The 18,411-nt window shown below is 38.9% G+C and overlaps 2 protein-coding genes and 1 long non-coding RNA gene across 5 annotated transcripts in view; 1 reads left to right on the top strand and 2 right to left on the bottom strand.

The window, feature by feature from the left end:
* Nucleotides 1-1,221, top strand: part of LOC106081720 (villin-like protein quail) — a 75,323-nt gene extending 74,102 nt beyond the window's left edge. Inside the window, exon 8 of one of the 2 annotated variants that reach the window (XM_013243888.2) lies at nucleotides 881-1,221. In XM_013243888.2, coding sequence (XP_013099342.2) covers nucleotides 881-994 — 114 coding nt within the window. In that variant the 3' untranslated portion in view covers nucleotides 995-1,221. The remainder of the gene's footprint in view (nucleotides 1-880) is intronic. The other variant, XM_013243889.2, reaches the window with a different exon arrangement.
* Nucleotides 1,222-1,323: 102 nt separating this feature from the next.
* On the bottom strand, nucleotides 1,324-2,043 carry LOC106081707 (uncharacterized). The gene is made up of 3 exons (XR_001220396.2): nucleotides 1,885-2,043; nucleotides 1,497-1,777; nucleotides 1,324-1,424 (listed from the first exon to the last, which is right to left on the bottom strand). It is a non-coding gene; the product is annotated as an uncharacterized LOC106081707 (long non-coding RNA).
* A 7,349-nt stretch (nucleotides 2,044-9,392) lies between these two features.
* LOC106081708 (enolase) lies at nucleotides 9,393-16,558 on the bottom strand. Of its 2 annotated transcripts, none has more exons than XM_013243867.2 (2): nucleotides 16,451-16,558; nucleotides 9,393-11,241 (listed from the first exon to the last, which is right to left on the bottom strand). In XM_013243867.2, exon 2 carries the CDS (start codon nucleotides 11,232-11,234, stop codon nucleotides 9,933-9,935), a length of 1,302 nt encoding a protein of 433 aa, XP_013099321.1. In that variant the 5' UTR covers nucleotides 11,235-11,241; nucleotides 16,451-16,558; the 3' UTR covers nucleotides 9,393-9,932. The 2 variants fall into 2 exon arrangements, with proteins under 2 accessions (XP_013099321.1, XP_013099322.1); XM_013243868.2 differs by lacking the exon at nucleotides 16,451-16,558 and adding an exon at nucleotides 11,359-11,435.
* Nucleotides 16,559-18,411: the final 1,853 nt, after the last annotated feature.

Raw genomic sequence — 18,411 nt, 5'->3', positions numbered from 1 at the left:
GGTTCAAATCGGTCCATAACCTGATATAGCTGTCATATAAACCGATCTTGGGTCTTGACTTCTTGAAATTTAGCACGACGTGTTTTTTTATGATATCCAACAATTGTGCCAAGTATGGTTCAAATCGGTCCATAACCTGATATAGCTGTCATATAAACCGATCTTGGGTCTTGACTTCTTAAGCCTCTAGAGGGCGCAATCCTTATCCGATTTGGCTGAAATTTTGCATGACGTATTTCGTTCTTACTTTCAACAACTGTGTCAAATAAGGTTCAAATCGGTTCATAACCTGATATAGCTGTCATATAAACAGATATAGGGACTTGACTTCTTGAGCTTCTAGAGTTCACAATTCCTATCCGATTTGGCTGAAATTTTGCATGACGTATTTCATTCTTACTTTCAACAACTGTGTCAAATAAGGTTCAAATCGGTTCATAGCCTGATATAGCTGTCATATAAACCGATCTGGGATCTTGACTTCTTGAGCCTCTAGAGGTCGCAATTATTATCCGATTTGCCTGAAATTTTGTACGATGGATTCTCTCATGACCATCAACATACGTGTTTATTATGGTCTGAATCGATCTATAGCCCGATACAGCTCCCATATAAATCGATCTCTCTATTTTACTTCTTGGTCCCCAAAGGGCGCATATATATAATTTAATTGTGGTTCAAACCGGACCATATCTTGATATCGCTCTAATAGCAGAGCAAATCTTTTCTTATCCTTTTTTTCCTAAGAAGAGATGCCGGGAAAAGAACTCAACACATGCGATCCACGGTGGAGGGTATATAAGATTCGGCCCGGCCGAACTTAGCACGCTTTTACTTGTTTCCTTAAAAAAATTAATAAAATATTTGTTTTATCTTCTAGGTACACTTAACCCATGATGACTTTGTTTCCCTATTCAACATGTCCTTCTATCAATTCGATGAATTACCCGCATGGAAAAAGCAAGAACTTAAGAAGAAACATAAACTATTTTAATTAATTCCTTATAAGACATACAAATCGATTTGCAAATAAGAAAATGCAGAGAACCAACCGCCTTCCAGAACACCCCTTTGCAACAGCCCATACAAAAATTGCTTTTCACTAAAAAAAAAAATTGGAAGAAACAAAATCCCAAAAAGTAGTATTTTATGTAAAAAAAAATGTAATAAGTTATGTTTTTATTCATATGATAATATATAAAGCAAAATTATATGTATTTTATGAAAATATATATATATAAATATTACAATGTTATATATACACACATTTTAAATTATATATTATGAATAAATATATATAAATATATTTAATGAATTTCAAAAACATATAAAGATTATATATATATGAATATAACATCAAGTGGTGTATTAGGATTTGGAGTTGATGATTTCAACTTCATCAGAATCTGGTTCATCGCCTGACGCTATTAATTAAAGTTCACATTTGCTAAGAGTTTTAAAATCTCTTCGTTTTTTATAAAAGAAAAACTACTTACTAGGTGACCCAGCTGCTGAAATTCCACTTACGACTCGAAAAAAATTGTTGATAAAATCAACCAACATCTCAATAACTTGGTCCATTGCGGGGACAATGTAAGGGAATTTTCCAGTTTCTGACTAAATCGTTGATGTTTATGAAAATAAATGAAATGGATGACTCAAACAAGCCAAAATCACTCAGGCGTATAGTTAAAATTGAGGTCTGGAACATTCGATGAGCATTTGGCATGGAAATATAATTACGACTCTTCGGAGTCATCACCGCCATCGCCACCACCTGACGAAAAGAGAAAAATAAAACAATAATAAATGATGTATGATTTAAATTTTTCCAAAAACTAAAATAACAAAGGATGGAAAAGGGAATTTCTATTCATATCCTACCACCAAATGGCAGCAAGCCCAAAATCATATCCAATAAACCTTGCAACAAATCGAAAAACATGTTTTTCTCCTTTAGTTATTCTTTGCTTTGGAGTTTTTAAGCCGCTTTTATTTCAACGCTACCGCATTCAATGCTTATTTGAAAAATACTGACACTATTTGAACTCTTTTTTTTTTAAATGCCATTTTCTCTGCCTCGAGAGCCAGACTAATGATTTGTGATCTTTGTTCTTTGATAAACAATTGTAATGGAAATTTGAAATGCGTATTGAACTTCAAAAAATTCTAGCTGTTATTATCTGGGATTAATCTGTACACATGCCAACTGGTACGTTTTAATGTACACAATCATGTAATTACTTATCAAAATAATGGAAATTTTAAATTTGGATTTTTATTTTAAGGTTAAAGGTAAGTGCAATCTTCCATATACCCATGAAGAAAAGTCTAATGTCGATAATTTGAAACTTTTCATATGATTTTCCAGTGACATTATGGAATCTTATCTCATTAAAAAGTTACTTTATGTTCACATACAACAGTCCCTCAAGTGTCTTCAAGACCAAACGCTTATACTCATAGTCCTTGGGCTATGGCTCATTTTTCCCGCCTTAGGAGTGAACACCACCCTACCTATATGCCAACTGTATGCCGGCCACACGGAGCCAAGCAAAATCCCTCATGGCATCCGGTGCCGCCTTCTGTAGTAAAGCAAGCCATGGTTAAGGTTAAATGGAACAAGTAAAATCGTGCTAAGTTCGGCCGGGCCGAATCTTATAAACCCTCCACCATGGATAGCATTTGTCGAGTTCTTTTCCCGGCATCTCTTCTTAGGCGAAAAAGGATATAAGAAAAGATATGCTCTGCTATTAGAGCGATATCAACATATGGTCCGGTTTGGACCGCAATAAAATTATATGTTGGAGACCTGTTTAAAATGTCAGCCAATTTGAATAAGAATTGCGCCCTTTGGGGGCTCAAGAAGTAAAATAGAGAGATCGATTTATATGGGAGCTATGTCGGGCTATAGACCGATTCAGATCATAATAAACACGTATGTTGATGGTCATGAGAGGATCCGTCGTACAGGCAAATCGAATAATAATTGCGATCTCTAGAGGCTCAAGAAGTCAAGATCCCAAATCGGTTTATATGACAGCTATATGAGGTTATGAACCGATTTGAACCTTATTTGATAAAATTATTAAAAGTAAGAATAAAATATGTCATGCAAAATTTCTGCCAAATCGGATAGGAATTGTGCGCTCTAGAGGCTCAAGAATTCAAGTCCCCAGATCTATTTATATGACAGCTATATCATGTTATGAACCGATTTGAACCATACTTGACACAGTTGTTGGATATCGTTACAAAATACTTCGTGCAAAAATTCATTCAAATCGGATAAGAATTGCGCCCTCTAGAGGCTCAAGAAATCAAGACCCAAGATCGGTTTATATGACAGCTATACCAGATTATGAACCGATTTGAATCATACTTAGCACATTTATTGGAAGTGCTATCAAAACACTATGTGCAAAATTTCAATAAAATAAAATAAAATCAAGCGGCTAGCTTTACTCTTTCGACAGACAGACGGACGGACGCACGGACATGGCTAGATCGACATAAAATGTCACGACGATCAAGAATATATAAATTGGGTTGCCCAAAAAGTAATTGCGGATTTTTCATATAGTCGGCGTTGACAAATTTTTCACAGCTTGTGACTCTGTAATTGCATTCTTTCTTCTGTTAGTTATCAGCTGTTACTTTTAGCTTGCTTTAGAAAAAAAGTATAAAAAAGTATATTTGATTAAAGTTCATTCTAAGTTTTATTAAAAATGCATTTACTTATGGTCGGAAAATATGAACTATTGGGTTGCCCAAAAAGTAATTGCGGATTTTGTAAAAGAAAGTAAATGCATTTTTAATAAAACTTAGAATGAACTTTAATCAAATATACTTTTTTTACACTTTTTTTCTAAAGCAAGCTAAAAGTAACAGCTGATAACTGACAGAAGAAAGAATGTAACTACAGAGTCACAAGCTGTGAAAAAACTTGTCAACGCCGACTATATGAAAAATCCGCAATTACTTTTTGGGCAACCCAATTCTTTATGGGGCCTCAGACGAATATTTCGGGTAATTACAAACAGAATGACGAAATTAGTATACCCCCATCCTATGGTGGAGGGTATAAAAAGGGGCGCCATAAAGTCCGCGATTAAGGGTGGTACTATATTTTTTTCTGATTTCTTTTTTTAGATAATACATTTTGAAGCAAAAGAACTTGCTGATTTCATTCAATAGAACATTCCCTCATTACATATTTTCATAAAAGTATTATGTTGTCATTGAGATTTTTTGTGTGTTTCAAAACAGTAACCGTGAAAAACATGTGTTTTCACCCATGAAAAACGAATATAGTACCAGCCTTTAGGCGAAAACCACTAACACATCAACAAGTTAAAATATTTCCTTATTCAGTTTATTGTACATGGGTGCGTATGTTTACTTTTTGATAGTTATGTCCAGATTTGCCATACGTCATACGACACCTTGTTCACTCATTATGCATACAAAAAATACTTGGCAAGAAATTGTTATTAAATCGCCAAATCATGGGTGCTACTGTCTTTATGGCATTTTTTATACCCTCCACCATAGGATGGGGATATACTAATTTCGTCATTCTGTTTGTAACACCTCGAAATATGCGTCTGAGACCCCATAAAGAATATATATTTTTGATCGTCGCGACATTTTAAATCGATCTAGCCATGTCCGTCCGTCTGTCTGTCCGTCCGTCTGTCTGTCCAAAGCAGGCTATCTTTCGAAGGAGTAAAGCTAGGCGCTTAAAATTTTGCAAAAATACTTTTTATTAGTGTAGGTCGGTTGGTATTGTAAATGGGCCAAATTGGTCCATGTTTTGATATAGCTGCCATATAAACCGATCTTGGGTCATGACTTCTTCAACCTCTAGAGGGCGCAATTCTCGTACGATTTGACTGAAATTTTGCACGTGATGTTATGGTATCTCTTGCAAAAGCTGTGCTAAGCCGATCTTGGGTCTTGACTTCTTAAGCCACTAGAGGGCGCAGCTCTCGTCCAATTTGGCTGAAATTTTGCACGTGGTGTTTTGGAATCACTTCCAACAACTGTGCTAAATATGATACAAATCGGTTCATAACCTGTTATAGCTGCCATATAAACCGATCTTGAGTCTTGACTTCTTGAGCTACTAGATTTGGCCTGGAAGGAAACATAGGCTATATAATTTTTTTATATCGGAAGGGGGGCGGACCCTTCCCCTTACCTCAAAAGTCCTACCCAAAAACAAAAGTGGACCGATCGGAATAATATGGGACTCAAATGAAAGGTATTTAGGAGAAGAGTACGAATTCAAAACCCCCTAAAAAAGTTTTTTTTTGAAGGAGGAAGGAGATATAGGCTTTATAATTTGTTGATTTCAGAAGGGGCGGGCCCTCCCACGTTACCCAAAAACACCACCCAAAATCAAAAGTAGACCGATCGAGACAATATGGATATCAAATGAAAGCTATTGGAAAATAGAATACGAAGATAGTATTAAAATTTGGGCTGGCATACAAAATGAGATGGAAGTATAGGGGGTCACCCTACCGCCCAAAAACACCTTAAATGGGCATATGACCCATCATGATTATATGGGACTCAAATGAAAGGTATTTGGGAGTAGATTACGAATATGACATATAAATTTGTGTTCAAGTCTAGGTGGCGCTTTCATTTCCAAAAATAAGTCAAATAGGTTGATTGACCAATTATGACAATATGGGACTCAAATGAAAGGTATTTGGGAGTAGAATACGAATTTGATATCCAATTTTGGAGTGTTTGGGGGTACTCCCCAAAGCTCCCCATAAACAGAACTTAATTTCCGATTATGGCAATATGAAGCTCAAATCAACGATATTTGGGAGTAAAAAACGAATTTGATATCTATTTTCAGGGCCAAGTGCCGGTGGGCGCCCCAGCCCCAAAACACCCTTCAAACATTTCATATTTACTGACCATGGCAATATAAGGCTCACATTAAATGGATTTGGGAGTGCAGCACGAATTTGATATCCATATTTGAGTCAAAAAAAAACAATTATCATTACCCTAATTTTCAAAACCACCAGATCTCGGAGATTGGGTGGCCAAATAGGTATATAGACCAATCACGACAATATAGAGCTCAAACGAAAGGGGCTTGGGAGAAAAAAAACGAATTTGATATCCAATTGAAGAGCCATATGTTTGAGGAACTGCCCCACCCGAAAACACCTCCCTTTCATATAAAAGCTATTTGATGTTTAAATTGAGTGATTTTCGGGAAATTGATACTTATTTTCGGGACAAAGTCCCTGGGGTCCATCTCACCCTCAAGCAGAATTTATTTACCGATCATGCCATTATGGGGCTCATATAAAATGTATTTGAGAGGCACTAAGCGTCTATTCACATTAAGGACCAAGTGTCTCTCTAAACCGGAAATACAATATATACGAATACGATAATATAGGACTCAAAAGAAAGGTATTTGGGAATGAAGTAAAATTTTAGCCAGGAACCGAGAAGGGTCACTCTGAAAGCTTTCCAATTCAAGTTTAAACTCAATGATAAGGGACTTTTTTTGTAGCCGAGTCCGAATGGCATGCCACAGTGCGACATTTCTTTGGGGAAAAAGTTTTACATGGCCATGCATGGAAAATTTCGCCAGCATTAAGAGGGGATCACCACCACTTTAAATTTTGTCCGATGTTATCGCCAAGATTTTAACGCAGGCGTTCAGCGTTATATGCGGACATATGCTACAGTGGCACGAATTCGATATACAAATTCAGGGCAAAGTGTCCCAACCCTAAAAACATATTGGAGATTTAAAGAAGGTGCAGTGGAGCGGGCCCGGTTCGGCTAGTAGGGCTAATAAAACCAAGCTGTGATATAAAATCGTCTTCGAGGGTCTCAAAGCCAATTTTTGCGGGTCAATAGAAAGGCTGAATAAAACCTCCAGGTTTCCCAGGGTGCTCTCTAAGAATCCGAAACCCCTTTGGGAAATATGAGAGGCGAACCTGGACAAAGTCTAGCTTTGACACAAGCAAGCTATTGCGCCCGACTAGGTAGCGGGTAATAGGGCTAAAATCACCCCACCCCACGAAGGTGGGAAAACCAAGACATTTTACCCAAGGACTTCAGAACAATCAGTGTCTTTTTTCACATTAAAGACCCTGGAGAGACTAATGATTACATGTATCAGACACCGTCTCGACCAATCAGAACGCTTAGTCTAAAGCACGGCCGTTTGATAAGGTTCTTCATGATTTTGATAGAGTGTGGGAGGGTTAATGAACCCTCCAGATTCTCTCAGAGTATGAAATCATTTGAGAAGCGACGGAACCTCGACGCACTCTAGCTTTGAGACGCCCAAGCTACTGGCTGCAACTCACTTGCGGAATGTAAGGGTGGTTTTAATCCCGTAGCAGGGGAAACCTAGCCAAAAAAAAAACCCAAGGACTCCAGTCCAATCAGTCTCACATCATTCATCTTATAGGCCAGAGAGAAACTAATTGGCAAGTGATTTGGGACCCTTTCGATCATTCGCTTGTAGGCGGATATAAGCTCGCTTACACTAAATGTCGGTCCGCTGACAGTGTTCCATATTAATTGGTTGGTTAACTCATGTTTCCGACTTCATTTTTCCCGTCCTTCTTTTTTGATAAGGCTTAGTTGGAGTCCATACATGACGCTTTGATGGACGTGCAAACCCCACAATTTTGTGACAAAGAGTTTTATTTCTTCTTTTGTGACTTCTGGTTATCAATGGGATTCTGAGGTCTTTCTATAGGAAGAGAGGGAAAATTGTTGCCTAGGTGGATGTCGTCGTGATCATGGTGGGAAGGCGATTTCTCTCTACTATTACTATACCTCGTTCAGGGGGCCGTGAGGAAGCTGTTAGGATGGGCTAAGACCAACGGAATTGGCAGAAACCCCAGAAGACTGAGCTTGAAAGCTGAATATTGTCTCAGGGGAGCTGTCCGTCCTGGATTGAGAGAAGCAGCTGCTTTCTCCAGAAAATTGGTACTTGGGTGTTATTTTTGTCCAGAAAATAAACTGGAAAAAGCATGTCGAGAATAGGGTCGAATCGGGACTAAATGCGGTCTACTCCTTACGCAAATCTATAGCAAGGAATTGGGATCTTAGTCTAAGGGCGGTACAACGGACGTTTACGTCAGGCGGTTATACGTACCGAATTGACCTGAAGAAGTCTTTCATCGGCAAGGGCTGCCGCCTCTGTGCACAACACACTGCTACAAAAACAGCAGTCAATCCCGTGGCAGCCGTTTGTACGTACCGGATTGACCCGTTGGAATCCTTCATCGGCAAGGGCTGCCGCCTCGGTGTACAATACACTGCTATTACAACAACAACAACAACAACAGCAGCAGTAGTTCGGCCCATTCTCACATATCGGGCATAGGACAACGGTACCCTTCACAGGATGATCTCGACGATTCAGGGTACTGCGCGGTACAGATCTCTGGGGCAAAAAGAAGTGTCCCAAAAGAGGCTCTCTCTGCCATACTCGATCTTAGCCTCTGCACCTATATATTAAATGTGACAACGAAGATTACCTTTAAAGTGAGAGAGTCAGGAACCTGTCGCTCCCCAAACTTTGTTCACTCCTCCGTTTTGCTGGACGATGGAGATGCGGCGTGGTAGAATGGTATATGCGGTACTGCAGATAATTTACCAGATGAATCCTTCATTGTTGCCCCGTTGGATGGTGTTGTCCCAGAAAGAGATATACCGGCTGGAGATACCCGCCCTTCCCGGGATGGGGAAACTGGGGCAGTATTCTTTATTGATTTCCTTGAAATCGGGCAGTCATACAGGCTTCTGAACGGGTGCAGAATTTTCAGTCGGAGGTCCCTGAAGGCACTGCCGACGATGTCGATACGGCAGCGGCTGCCCGGTCGAAATGTCAGTTGGACAGTCAGTCGTCGATGAAAACTCTACCATCGGTCAGAAACTATTGGGTTGCCCAAAAAGTAATTGCTGATTTTTTCAAAAGAAAGTAAATGCATTTTTAATAAAACTTAGAATGAACTTTAATCAAATATACTTTTTTATACTTTTTTTCTAAAGCAAGCTAAAAGTAACAGCTGATAACTGACAGAAGAAAGAATGCAATTACAGAGTCACAAGCTGTGAAACAATTTGCCAACGCCGACTATATGAAAAATCCGCAATTACTTTTTGGGCAACCCAATATTTGTTTCTGCGATTTGCTCATAGCCCCCAGTATCAGTTACCAGCAGCTGGGTAAAGAGTTCATTCCATAATCCAACTACAAGTCACAATACAGCAAAGACAAAATGTGCCCTAAGGGAAAATAAGCTGCTGAAAATTAAACTCCCTTCCATTTGTATTATAAAGAAAACACATTCTGTTTGGATGTTTTTTTTTTTTTTTTGTTATTTTTATTATAATCACCCAAGAGTGATTATAATTGCTTAAAACTACTAATTATAAATTAACAATTTTATGTCTTTGTTGTTTGGTTGCAGTTTTTCAAAATATACCAAATCTTTTCTTATTCCAAAAAAGTTACAATGGCATTGTGATGGATACATTTTGTATTAAAACTCTTCTTGACAACAACGAACTACATGGAGAATTAACACTTTTTGTTTTATGTTTAAACTTTAGATACGTTCATATATTAGCAGTTGATAACTTTACCATAAATATTGTGGTGAAATAGCTCAAGAGTGGATAATTTTGAAAAAAATAAATACCTATGTATGTATGCAGCAAAATGGCATGAAGAGCGCCAAAGCAAACTGTTTTGGTATCATGTCATCTTGCAGCATGAACCAAAGATCAACTTAGGTTTTTCTTTTGCAGTTGTTGGAATTGTGGCATTTAATTAATGGTGTTAACAATGTATGATGTGTGAGTTAACAATGAGATGTTCTGTGCTATGTACTTATCAATTAGTCACAAGCAACACTGATTTATTGGGGTTTTCTGAAAGATTTGCCAGCGTATTTGGCGCCAGCTCCCAACTCTTCTTCGATGCGGAGAATTTGATTGTATTTGGCCAAACGTTCGGAGCGGCAGGGAGCACCGGTCTTGATTTGACCAGTGGACAAGCCAACAACCAAGTCGGCAATGAAGGAATCCTCAGTTTCACCGGAACGATGGGAGACCATGGTGCCCCAGCCATTTTGTTTGGCCAACAAATGGGCCTTAATTGACTCGGTGACGGTGCCGATTTGGTTGACCTTCAACAACAAGCAGTTGCAGGCCTTCTTCTCAACGGCAGTCTGGATACGCTTGGGATTGGTGACAGTCAAATCATCGCCGACAATTTGAATGGTGGTGTTGGCGGTGATATTGGTCCAGGCATCCCAATGATCCTGGTCGAAGGGATCTTCAATGGACACAATGGGGAAGTCCTTGATGAATTCCTGATACATTTCAGTCAATTTGGCGGGAGCAAGCCATTGGGCTTTGTCGCTGTTGGGGTTCTTGAAGTCCAAATCGTAGGAGCCATCCTTGAAGAATTCAGAGGCGGCAACATCCATACCAATTTCAACTTTGCCAGTGTAGCCACCCAAAGCAATGGCATCACTGATAAGGTTCAAGGCTTCCTTGTTGGATTGAATGTTGGGAGCGAAACCACCCTCATCACCGACAGCGGTGGCATCCAAACCGAATTTATCCTTAATGACCTTCTTCAAGTGATGATAGACCTCAGAGCCGATTTTCATGGCATCAGTGAAGCTGGAGGCACCCGTAGGCAAAATCATGAATTCTTGCATGGCCAATTTGTTGCCAGCATGGCTACCACCATTGATAACATTGAAGGCAGGAACGGGCAAAATGATATCCTTATTGCCAGCCAAATCGGCAATGTGTTTGTACAAGGGCACACCTTTCTTGGCAGCACCAGCCTTGCAGACAGCCAAAGAGATGCCCAAAATAGCGTTGGCACCGAATTTCGACTTATTCTCAGTACCGTCCAACTTCAACATGAAGTTGTCGACAGCTTCCTGGTCGGTGACTTCCAAGTTGGCCTTGATGAGTTCAGGACCCAAAGTGCTGTTGACATGACCGACAGCCTTCAAGACACTCTTGCCGTGATAATTCTTTTTGTCATCATCACGCATTTCCAAAGCTTCATGGACGCCGGTGGAGGCACCAGAGGGTACGGCAGCACGGAAAAGACCCAATTCGGTGGTAAGATCAACCTCAACGGTGGGATTACCGCGAGAATCGAAGATTTGGCGAGCATGAATGGACTTGATAGGCATGGTGGAGCTAAAATTGTAAAAAATAGCAAACAAATGACTGAGTAGGTGTTTATTGCAAAAAGATAAGGTTTCAGTTAATTATTGGACTTTTGACTGGAAGCAAACAAAACAAACTGCCTGCTACCTTTGGAAGTTTATTGAAACTATTGATAAACTTTAGGCGTTGATTATGTAAACTCTACTCTTGGTTGAGTTTTTCTGGTAGACCTGAGCAATTATGAATGAATACCTATAGAGAAATGAGTATATTGGCATTTTAGGCCGGGAAAATGTACTGCGCATATTCAGTTTTCATTGTAGTTGAATATATGAATGGGTAATACTCCCTCTATATTGTTTTATTTGTCCTTGCAATGACACTAAGCCTAAGCATCACAGCACAGATGGCGCCAAAAATTTTATTAAAATCAAAAAAGGAAAATTTAATCGAATCGATGATTCATTGAAGGTCAGTTGTAAGGTGAATTGTATTTATTAACTTCAAAAAGTGTAGGTTTGCAGGGAAGATGATGAGACGTTGGAGCATTTCCTATGTCATTGCCCGGCTTTCGCGGCTAACAGACACCGGCACTTAGGGGGTATGTAAAACAATAAGGAATTTGAAAGTAGCACGGAATTCATAACTTCAATTTTCTTTTTCGAGGTTACTTTTTAGTATTTAGAGCGCACATCAAGCCGATTACTGGGTTAGGTGTATGTCCATAGCGGCATGGGGCGGTTTAATATCTGCACTCTCTTTTCAACCTAACCTAACTTCAATATATCCTTAATTTTTTCAGTTAACATTTCATATGAATCGGAATGGACAACTACCATAACATTCTGCAATATGTTTCCATGGCGTACCATCTATGACATAAATCAATTTGTTATTAGCTGATCTATGAAATTTCTAGACTAAGAATATGGTAACAAAAACAAATATACTCGTAAAATTGCATGGAAACACTTTTCTGATAACGAATGCAATCGTCGGCAGTTCTTTTTAGCTCACAGTTTTACGTCTTATGACGATTGTTCACCTATAAAAATGTAAATACAATCTGACGTAGCGTTCTATTATCATTACTATTGAGCCACTTGAATTAAGTTCCTATATGGTTAAAACTGAAATTCGATTAGCTGATAAGTTGAATAAACAAGGTATTGGGCTACTCTGTAGGTGAGTTGCAGAAATAAGGAAGAATATTCGAGGAGTAGAAACATCCGCCAAACGATTTGTTACTTTAGAACAAGTAGCACGGAATTCTTAACTTAAAAATTTTCTTTTTAAAGGTAACTTCATAGTTTTCAGAGTGGAAAACAAGCCGGGTATGTCCATAAAGGCATGGCAACCTAACCTAACCTACTTTAGAACAAGGGGCACTATATATATATATATATATATATTGGGTTGCCCAAAAACTAATTGCGGATTTTTCAAATAGTTGGCGTTGACAAATTTTTTCAACGGCTTGTGACTTTGTAATTGCATTCTTTCTTCTGCCAGTTATCGGCTGTTACTTTTAGCTTGCTTTAGAAAAAAAGTGTAAAAAAGTATATTTGATTAAAGTTCATTCTAAGTTTTATTAAAAATGAATTTACTTTCTTTTAAAAAATCCGCAATTACTTTTTGGTCAACCCAAAAAATATATATATATTGGGTTGCCCAAAAAGTAATTGCGGATTTTTTATATAGTCGGCGTTGACAAATTTTTTCACAGCTTGTGACTCTGTAATTGCATTCTTTCTTCTGTCAGTTATCAGCTGTTACTTTTGGCTTGCTTTGGAAAAAAAGTATATTTGATTAAAGTTCATTCTAAGTTTTATTAAAAATGCATTTACTTTCTTTTAAAAAATTTGCAATTACTTTTTGGGCAACCCAATATATATATCAGTGTGGTCGCCAGTCATTTGTGGAATTTAGGGATAAGAACTCGAAGCACCGTAGAGTGAAACAGAGAGTTCCTCAAGGTGGGGTGATATATATGGCACTGTTCAACCTCTACCTATCCTCCATTCCACCCCCTCCAGATGGCATAGAGATCGTATCATATGCGGACGATTGTACGATCAGGGCCTCAGGCCCCCCACCTATTGTTGATATCTACGATAGGTTGAACGTCTACCTCAACGAACTTGCCTCATATTTTGCTGCAAGAAATCCAAAGATATCTACACCCAAATCTCCAGCAACATTTTTCACTACAAATACGCGTGAGGTAAATACTGAGCTGACTGTGATGGTCGATGGAGAAATCATTTCGACCATCAAGTGTCCCAAAATACTTGGCGTCACATTTGACAGCTCTTATACATTCTCCCCACAAGCCACAACAATTTGCGATAAAGTCAAAAGTAGAAACAAGGTCCTCTAGTCACTTGCTGGCAGCACTTGGGGTGCAGAAACCTTGTTGACCACGTACAAAGCAATTGGCTGGTCTGTGGTAAGTAATGCAGTGCCAGTGTGGTCTCGTTAGCTTTGTGACACGCACTGGGATAATATTCAGATCTGTAAGAATGCCTTCCTCCGAACTGCGCTGGGCTGTCTCCTCAGTTCTCATGAGGACCACCTCCATCAGGAGACAATGATCCTACCAGTGCAAAAACATAACTACATGCTGTCTAAGCAATACCTTTTGAGCTGTTATCGCAGAGACCATCCAAATCATCATCTTGTGGATAGATATCCACCGTCCAGAAGCCTTAAGGTAGATCTACATGATATAGAGCGTGAGGTTTAGCGCTACAAGAGAGAACCTCTAAATCAAGAGACATGTCAAGCAGATCTAGACAACATTCATGCAGACACGGTAGCAGATGCGGTAAATGGCTACCGGGTGAATATTGTCCTTGGAGAACGACCGGCTCCCATTGCACCTGATGAAATTGACCTCCCCTGACAAACCAGAGTAGTTCTGGCTCAATTACGTTTCGGCAGATACAGCAGCCTCAACTCCTACAGAGCAAGGATTGATGCCGACGTGCAAGATATATGTCCCGATTGTAACCAGGGACCGCCCGGTTAGACCCACTCGACTCAGACCCAGATCCCATCTTAATCGCAGAGTTCCTGGGTATTGACACTCAACAGAATCAAACAGACGAAAGATAGAACACAATAAACTGCTACAACAACAACGATGAAATGGAAAAGTCAGTACTTTAGCTCTTATTCCACCCGAAGAATACCGTAGTATCCCTGCGACCGATTATTACCTTTTGATGCACTAAGAATTTTTTAAGTATTCGAATCTATCATTTTTTTTGCAGAAACGCATCACTCTAAAATAAGGATTTTCGCTTGTTAGTCGATCGAATTTGAACTTGCTTTATACAAGTCGTTTGGGATTTTAATGGGGCAATATCAGTTCATATTTAGATAAAGAATCCTTGGACACGAGTCGGCTTATATTACTTATTGAGCCTTTAGAAGGCCTTTGAAAAGGGAGGGCCCCTGGCACCTGACACTTGCCACTTAAGGGCACTTAAGGTCCAAAAAGTAACTTTTTGGTACTATTTAACATTTTGTAGTTTCCAGAATGAACTACTAGTACTATTTAAAATTTTTTAGTTTTTAGAATGAACTACTAGTAAGTGCCTGTGGACAATCCAGGTATAGAAATAAGTGTTAACCTATGTATTCTGCTCACAATGGTGGCGAAATGACAGATGAGTTGCTCCACTGTTTCCAACTCCTTTTCGTCACCTCAGATCCTGCAAAATTCCGCCTCAACCAGTGTCGAGCGCGATGTTAGAGATTTGACGTTGCAATGACTAATCAAGGCTTCGCTATTAGCAGTCTGGTATAATACTTCCTCAAACCCAGGATGAGGCATCTCATACCCTCCGGAACAATCGGCCATGGGGTCCTGGTTATCCCAAAACCCACGGCACCAGCCCACGCCTCATTCGCGAGGTCATTGTAGAAAGCGTCTCATCCAGGATGCACGCACAGGGGATGGTTTACTGATTCAATAGAACAATCGGCGTTTATCAGCGATCGATCACCTAATTCCTTTCCACCCCTTAATAGTCCCAGCAGAACCTGAAAGCATCTCCCTCCAAAGTCTTCAAATATTCAACGATACCTCAATGCATTCGTGTTGTAAATTATATAAAATTAAATAATAGAACATTAAATTAGATTAACCACGGAGTATTTATCAAATGGTCGCATCGACGAATGCAACAAAGCGTAATGTCAGAATTTATAAAAAATGCGAATACATACATACGCCTTGAGCTTAACTGTATTTATTGGAATGTAACAGCGATTGCATTTAAATTCGATAACTGGATATTACCGCAAAACAGGTTATTTCTTTCAGATAAATAAAAAAATATATATATTCATCAATCTCTAATACCTACAGCGATATATGTATAAGAAGAATTCAAATTATAGAATATAATTTCGTATGTTTAGTATTTAATATATCCGATACTAATTGCTTGATATCCAACTAATCGATTCATTTTACCGATCGACAGTAAACGCTTTTTCATCTGGCAACACAGCCAAAGTAAATGATACAACAAAACAAGAACAATAATTTGGCAAAAAACAGTAACTGTGCAAAAAAACACATGTTAAGACGACTAAAAAAATCTCAATTCAGAGACTAAAAAAAATTATATGCATATAGGTATGCCATTACATATTGGAATGCCTGCCTCAACAGGAATTTTAAGATACCCCAAGTATGTCCATGCCAGTAAGTAAAGTTCTAGAATATTTTTCTCATTCATTTTGCCGAAATTAGCACTAGACCAACACCCCATTACTTGCCAATGATTAGAGAGTAAAGCTACTTTGTGCGTGTGTGTGTGTGCATGCATCGTACATGCATGGGGTATCGTTGATAGTATGGATCAGAGAAATGACCTCTACGCTGTTGTTAGAGGTCATATGGACAAAACACTTTTCAGAAAATAAAACATTTGTTGTTTATGGCGAACTGCATTTCGCTAAATTTTAACTTTTCCAAGAGTTTTAGAAAAGGATTTAAGATTCTGATAACTTTAAAATGTTATCTAATTGCTCGCTAAAAATTACAAAATCTTTCTTTACTTCATTTTTAAATTCGGTTTCAACACTTGTGTCGGCTTGCACTTAACCATAAATATACACTTCCTCAATGTACAAAAAACAATTGTTTCCAAAAACCACTCATATGCCCATTTTTTTCTGTTTTGTTGGGCAATATAACAATTTTTTTATTTTTGTAACTTACTTGTAGCGTTTTATTTGCAAAAAATCTGAATATACCAACTGAGGTGGTTTTGTTCCCAACAACGACTCTTTAGCGACTGATATTGAGTATTTAGTGGCAGTCGCGTACAATACATTTTTTATAGCACTTTGACTTGCTGCTGCTCTCATCAGTTTGTTAGCCCCCCTCACAGCCACCACCATTGTTGCCGTTTTAGACGCTTTTATTATATATTTATATTTCCTTTGGTTAAAGCGGGTTCTCTGTGTGCCTTTCTCTCACTCTCTGGATTTTGGGCACTCTTATTTTTGTATTGTGCCAGAAATCTACCCTTTCGATGACCAGAGTTTGAAAATTATGTATCTTCTCATCTGTGGAGTCAACTTGGTATCAGGGAATAAGGCTGTTTTATCTTTTCTTAAATTGGTGGGGGGTTTGTTTTTGTCTATGACCTTGCCACAAGGTGACAGGAGGGGAGCAAGTGCCGGTAAATATTAGAATCCAGATGAGAGCAAGAGAAAGAAAAAAAATTGTTTTGGAGAACGCGATGTAGCCAAGTTTTGATAAAGTCAGGAGTGCTTAGTTGCCAGACACACAAAATGTATGGGGCTTGTTTACCATCTGTAAAATGTATGCAATAACATTGTAGGGAGTAGCCAATAGATGGTATGAAATTAAACGGAACGAAGTATGAAAGAAGCTTAAACTTATCGGGAAACAGTGTACAATATGGAATTTACCACCGATGCCAAAGAAGTTTGGGACTCATATTGTGCGGTTGTAAATAAATAACAAAATATATGTATTGACCCCAAGGCGTGGGCCTATTCAGATGCAAAAAGAAATGGGTGAAAAAAGGCCTCAATCTTTGTAATAAAGAATAGATTTCCTCTAGATTACTTTTCACGAGCATTTGCCCCAAAAAAATGCATGTTCCTTCCTGCGCCTTCTTTAACACTCTTATTTTATCTGAGCCCTATACGGCGACGTCAGGAAATAAGTCCTGTTAGTATTGCATGTACGGCCTTTTAGATATTTCGCGGCAGTGTGGATATTATATTGGTGCTCTTCTCCCAAATACCTTTCATTAGAGGGGGTGTTTTTGGGCGTGAAACGGATCCCCATAAGCAAGATTAGTGCTCTGGTCCTAAATACCTTTCATTGGATTCCCATAGTGTCATCATTCATCTTCATTCTCTTGGATTTGTAGGTGGATTGGAGTAGCCAAACTCTTGGCCCGAAAGTGGATATTAAATTCATACTCCACTCCCAAAAACCAAATTGGAGCTACATATTGCTGTAGTCGGTATATATGTGTGATTTAGGGGGAGTTTATGAGGTGAGGCGTCCTTGAAACACTTGGCCATGAGTACAATATATTCTCGGTCATCCTACATGACAGTTTGGCATTGCATTTATGGGAAGGAGAGGGTCAGTCCCCCGACTAACATACCAACAACATATACCAACATTAGGTTCGAAATATACTGTCATAGACCTTTCTTATAATTGACATATTATCCCGATCGAACTACACGTTCTATTGAATGGTATTTAGTGGGTGGGCCGGTCCCAGACTCTGTCCTAATTGTGCATACCAGATTCGTAGTCAACAAAGACCTTTAATTCGATACCCATTTTGTGACGTTGGACATTCATGCCCGGTTTGGGAGTTTTTGGGGTTGGGGAGGCCCCGTAGTCGCCTTGGACCAAATTTTTATAACAGATGTGTACTCAGCTTCCAAATATCTTTTGTTTGATAACCATATTGTCCCATTCGGTACATATGTCCTGTTGAGGGGGTTTGGGAATGGGGAGGCGCCTCAAACACCAAGGAATACATTTTTATATCAGCATTGGACTCTACCTTTAAATAGCTTTCATTTGATATCTATTTTGTCCCAATCGGTAAATTTGTCCGGCTGTGGGGTTTTGGGAGGTGGGGAGAGCCCTCAGACATCAAAAAATAAATTTTTGTATCA

Source organism: Stomoxys calcitrans, chromosome 3 (assembly GCF_963082655.1).
Source record: "Stomoxys calcitrans chromosome 3, idStoCalc2.1, whole genome shotgun sequence".
Classification (NCBI taxonomy): Eukaryota; Metazoa; Arthropoda; class Insecta; order Diptera; family Muscidae; genus Stomoxys; species Stomoxys calcitrans.
This window is presented reverse-complemented; position numbering and strand designations above follow the sequence as displayed.

What these genes read in the sequence shown, in the direction of transcription:
- LOC106081708 (XM_013243867.2), bottom strand. Translation starts at nt 11,234, where the DNA reads ATGCCTATCAAGTCCATTCATGCTCGCCAAATCTTCGATTCTCGCGGT.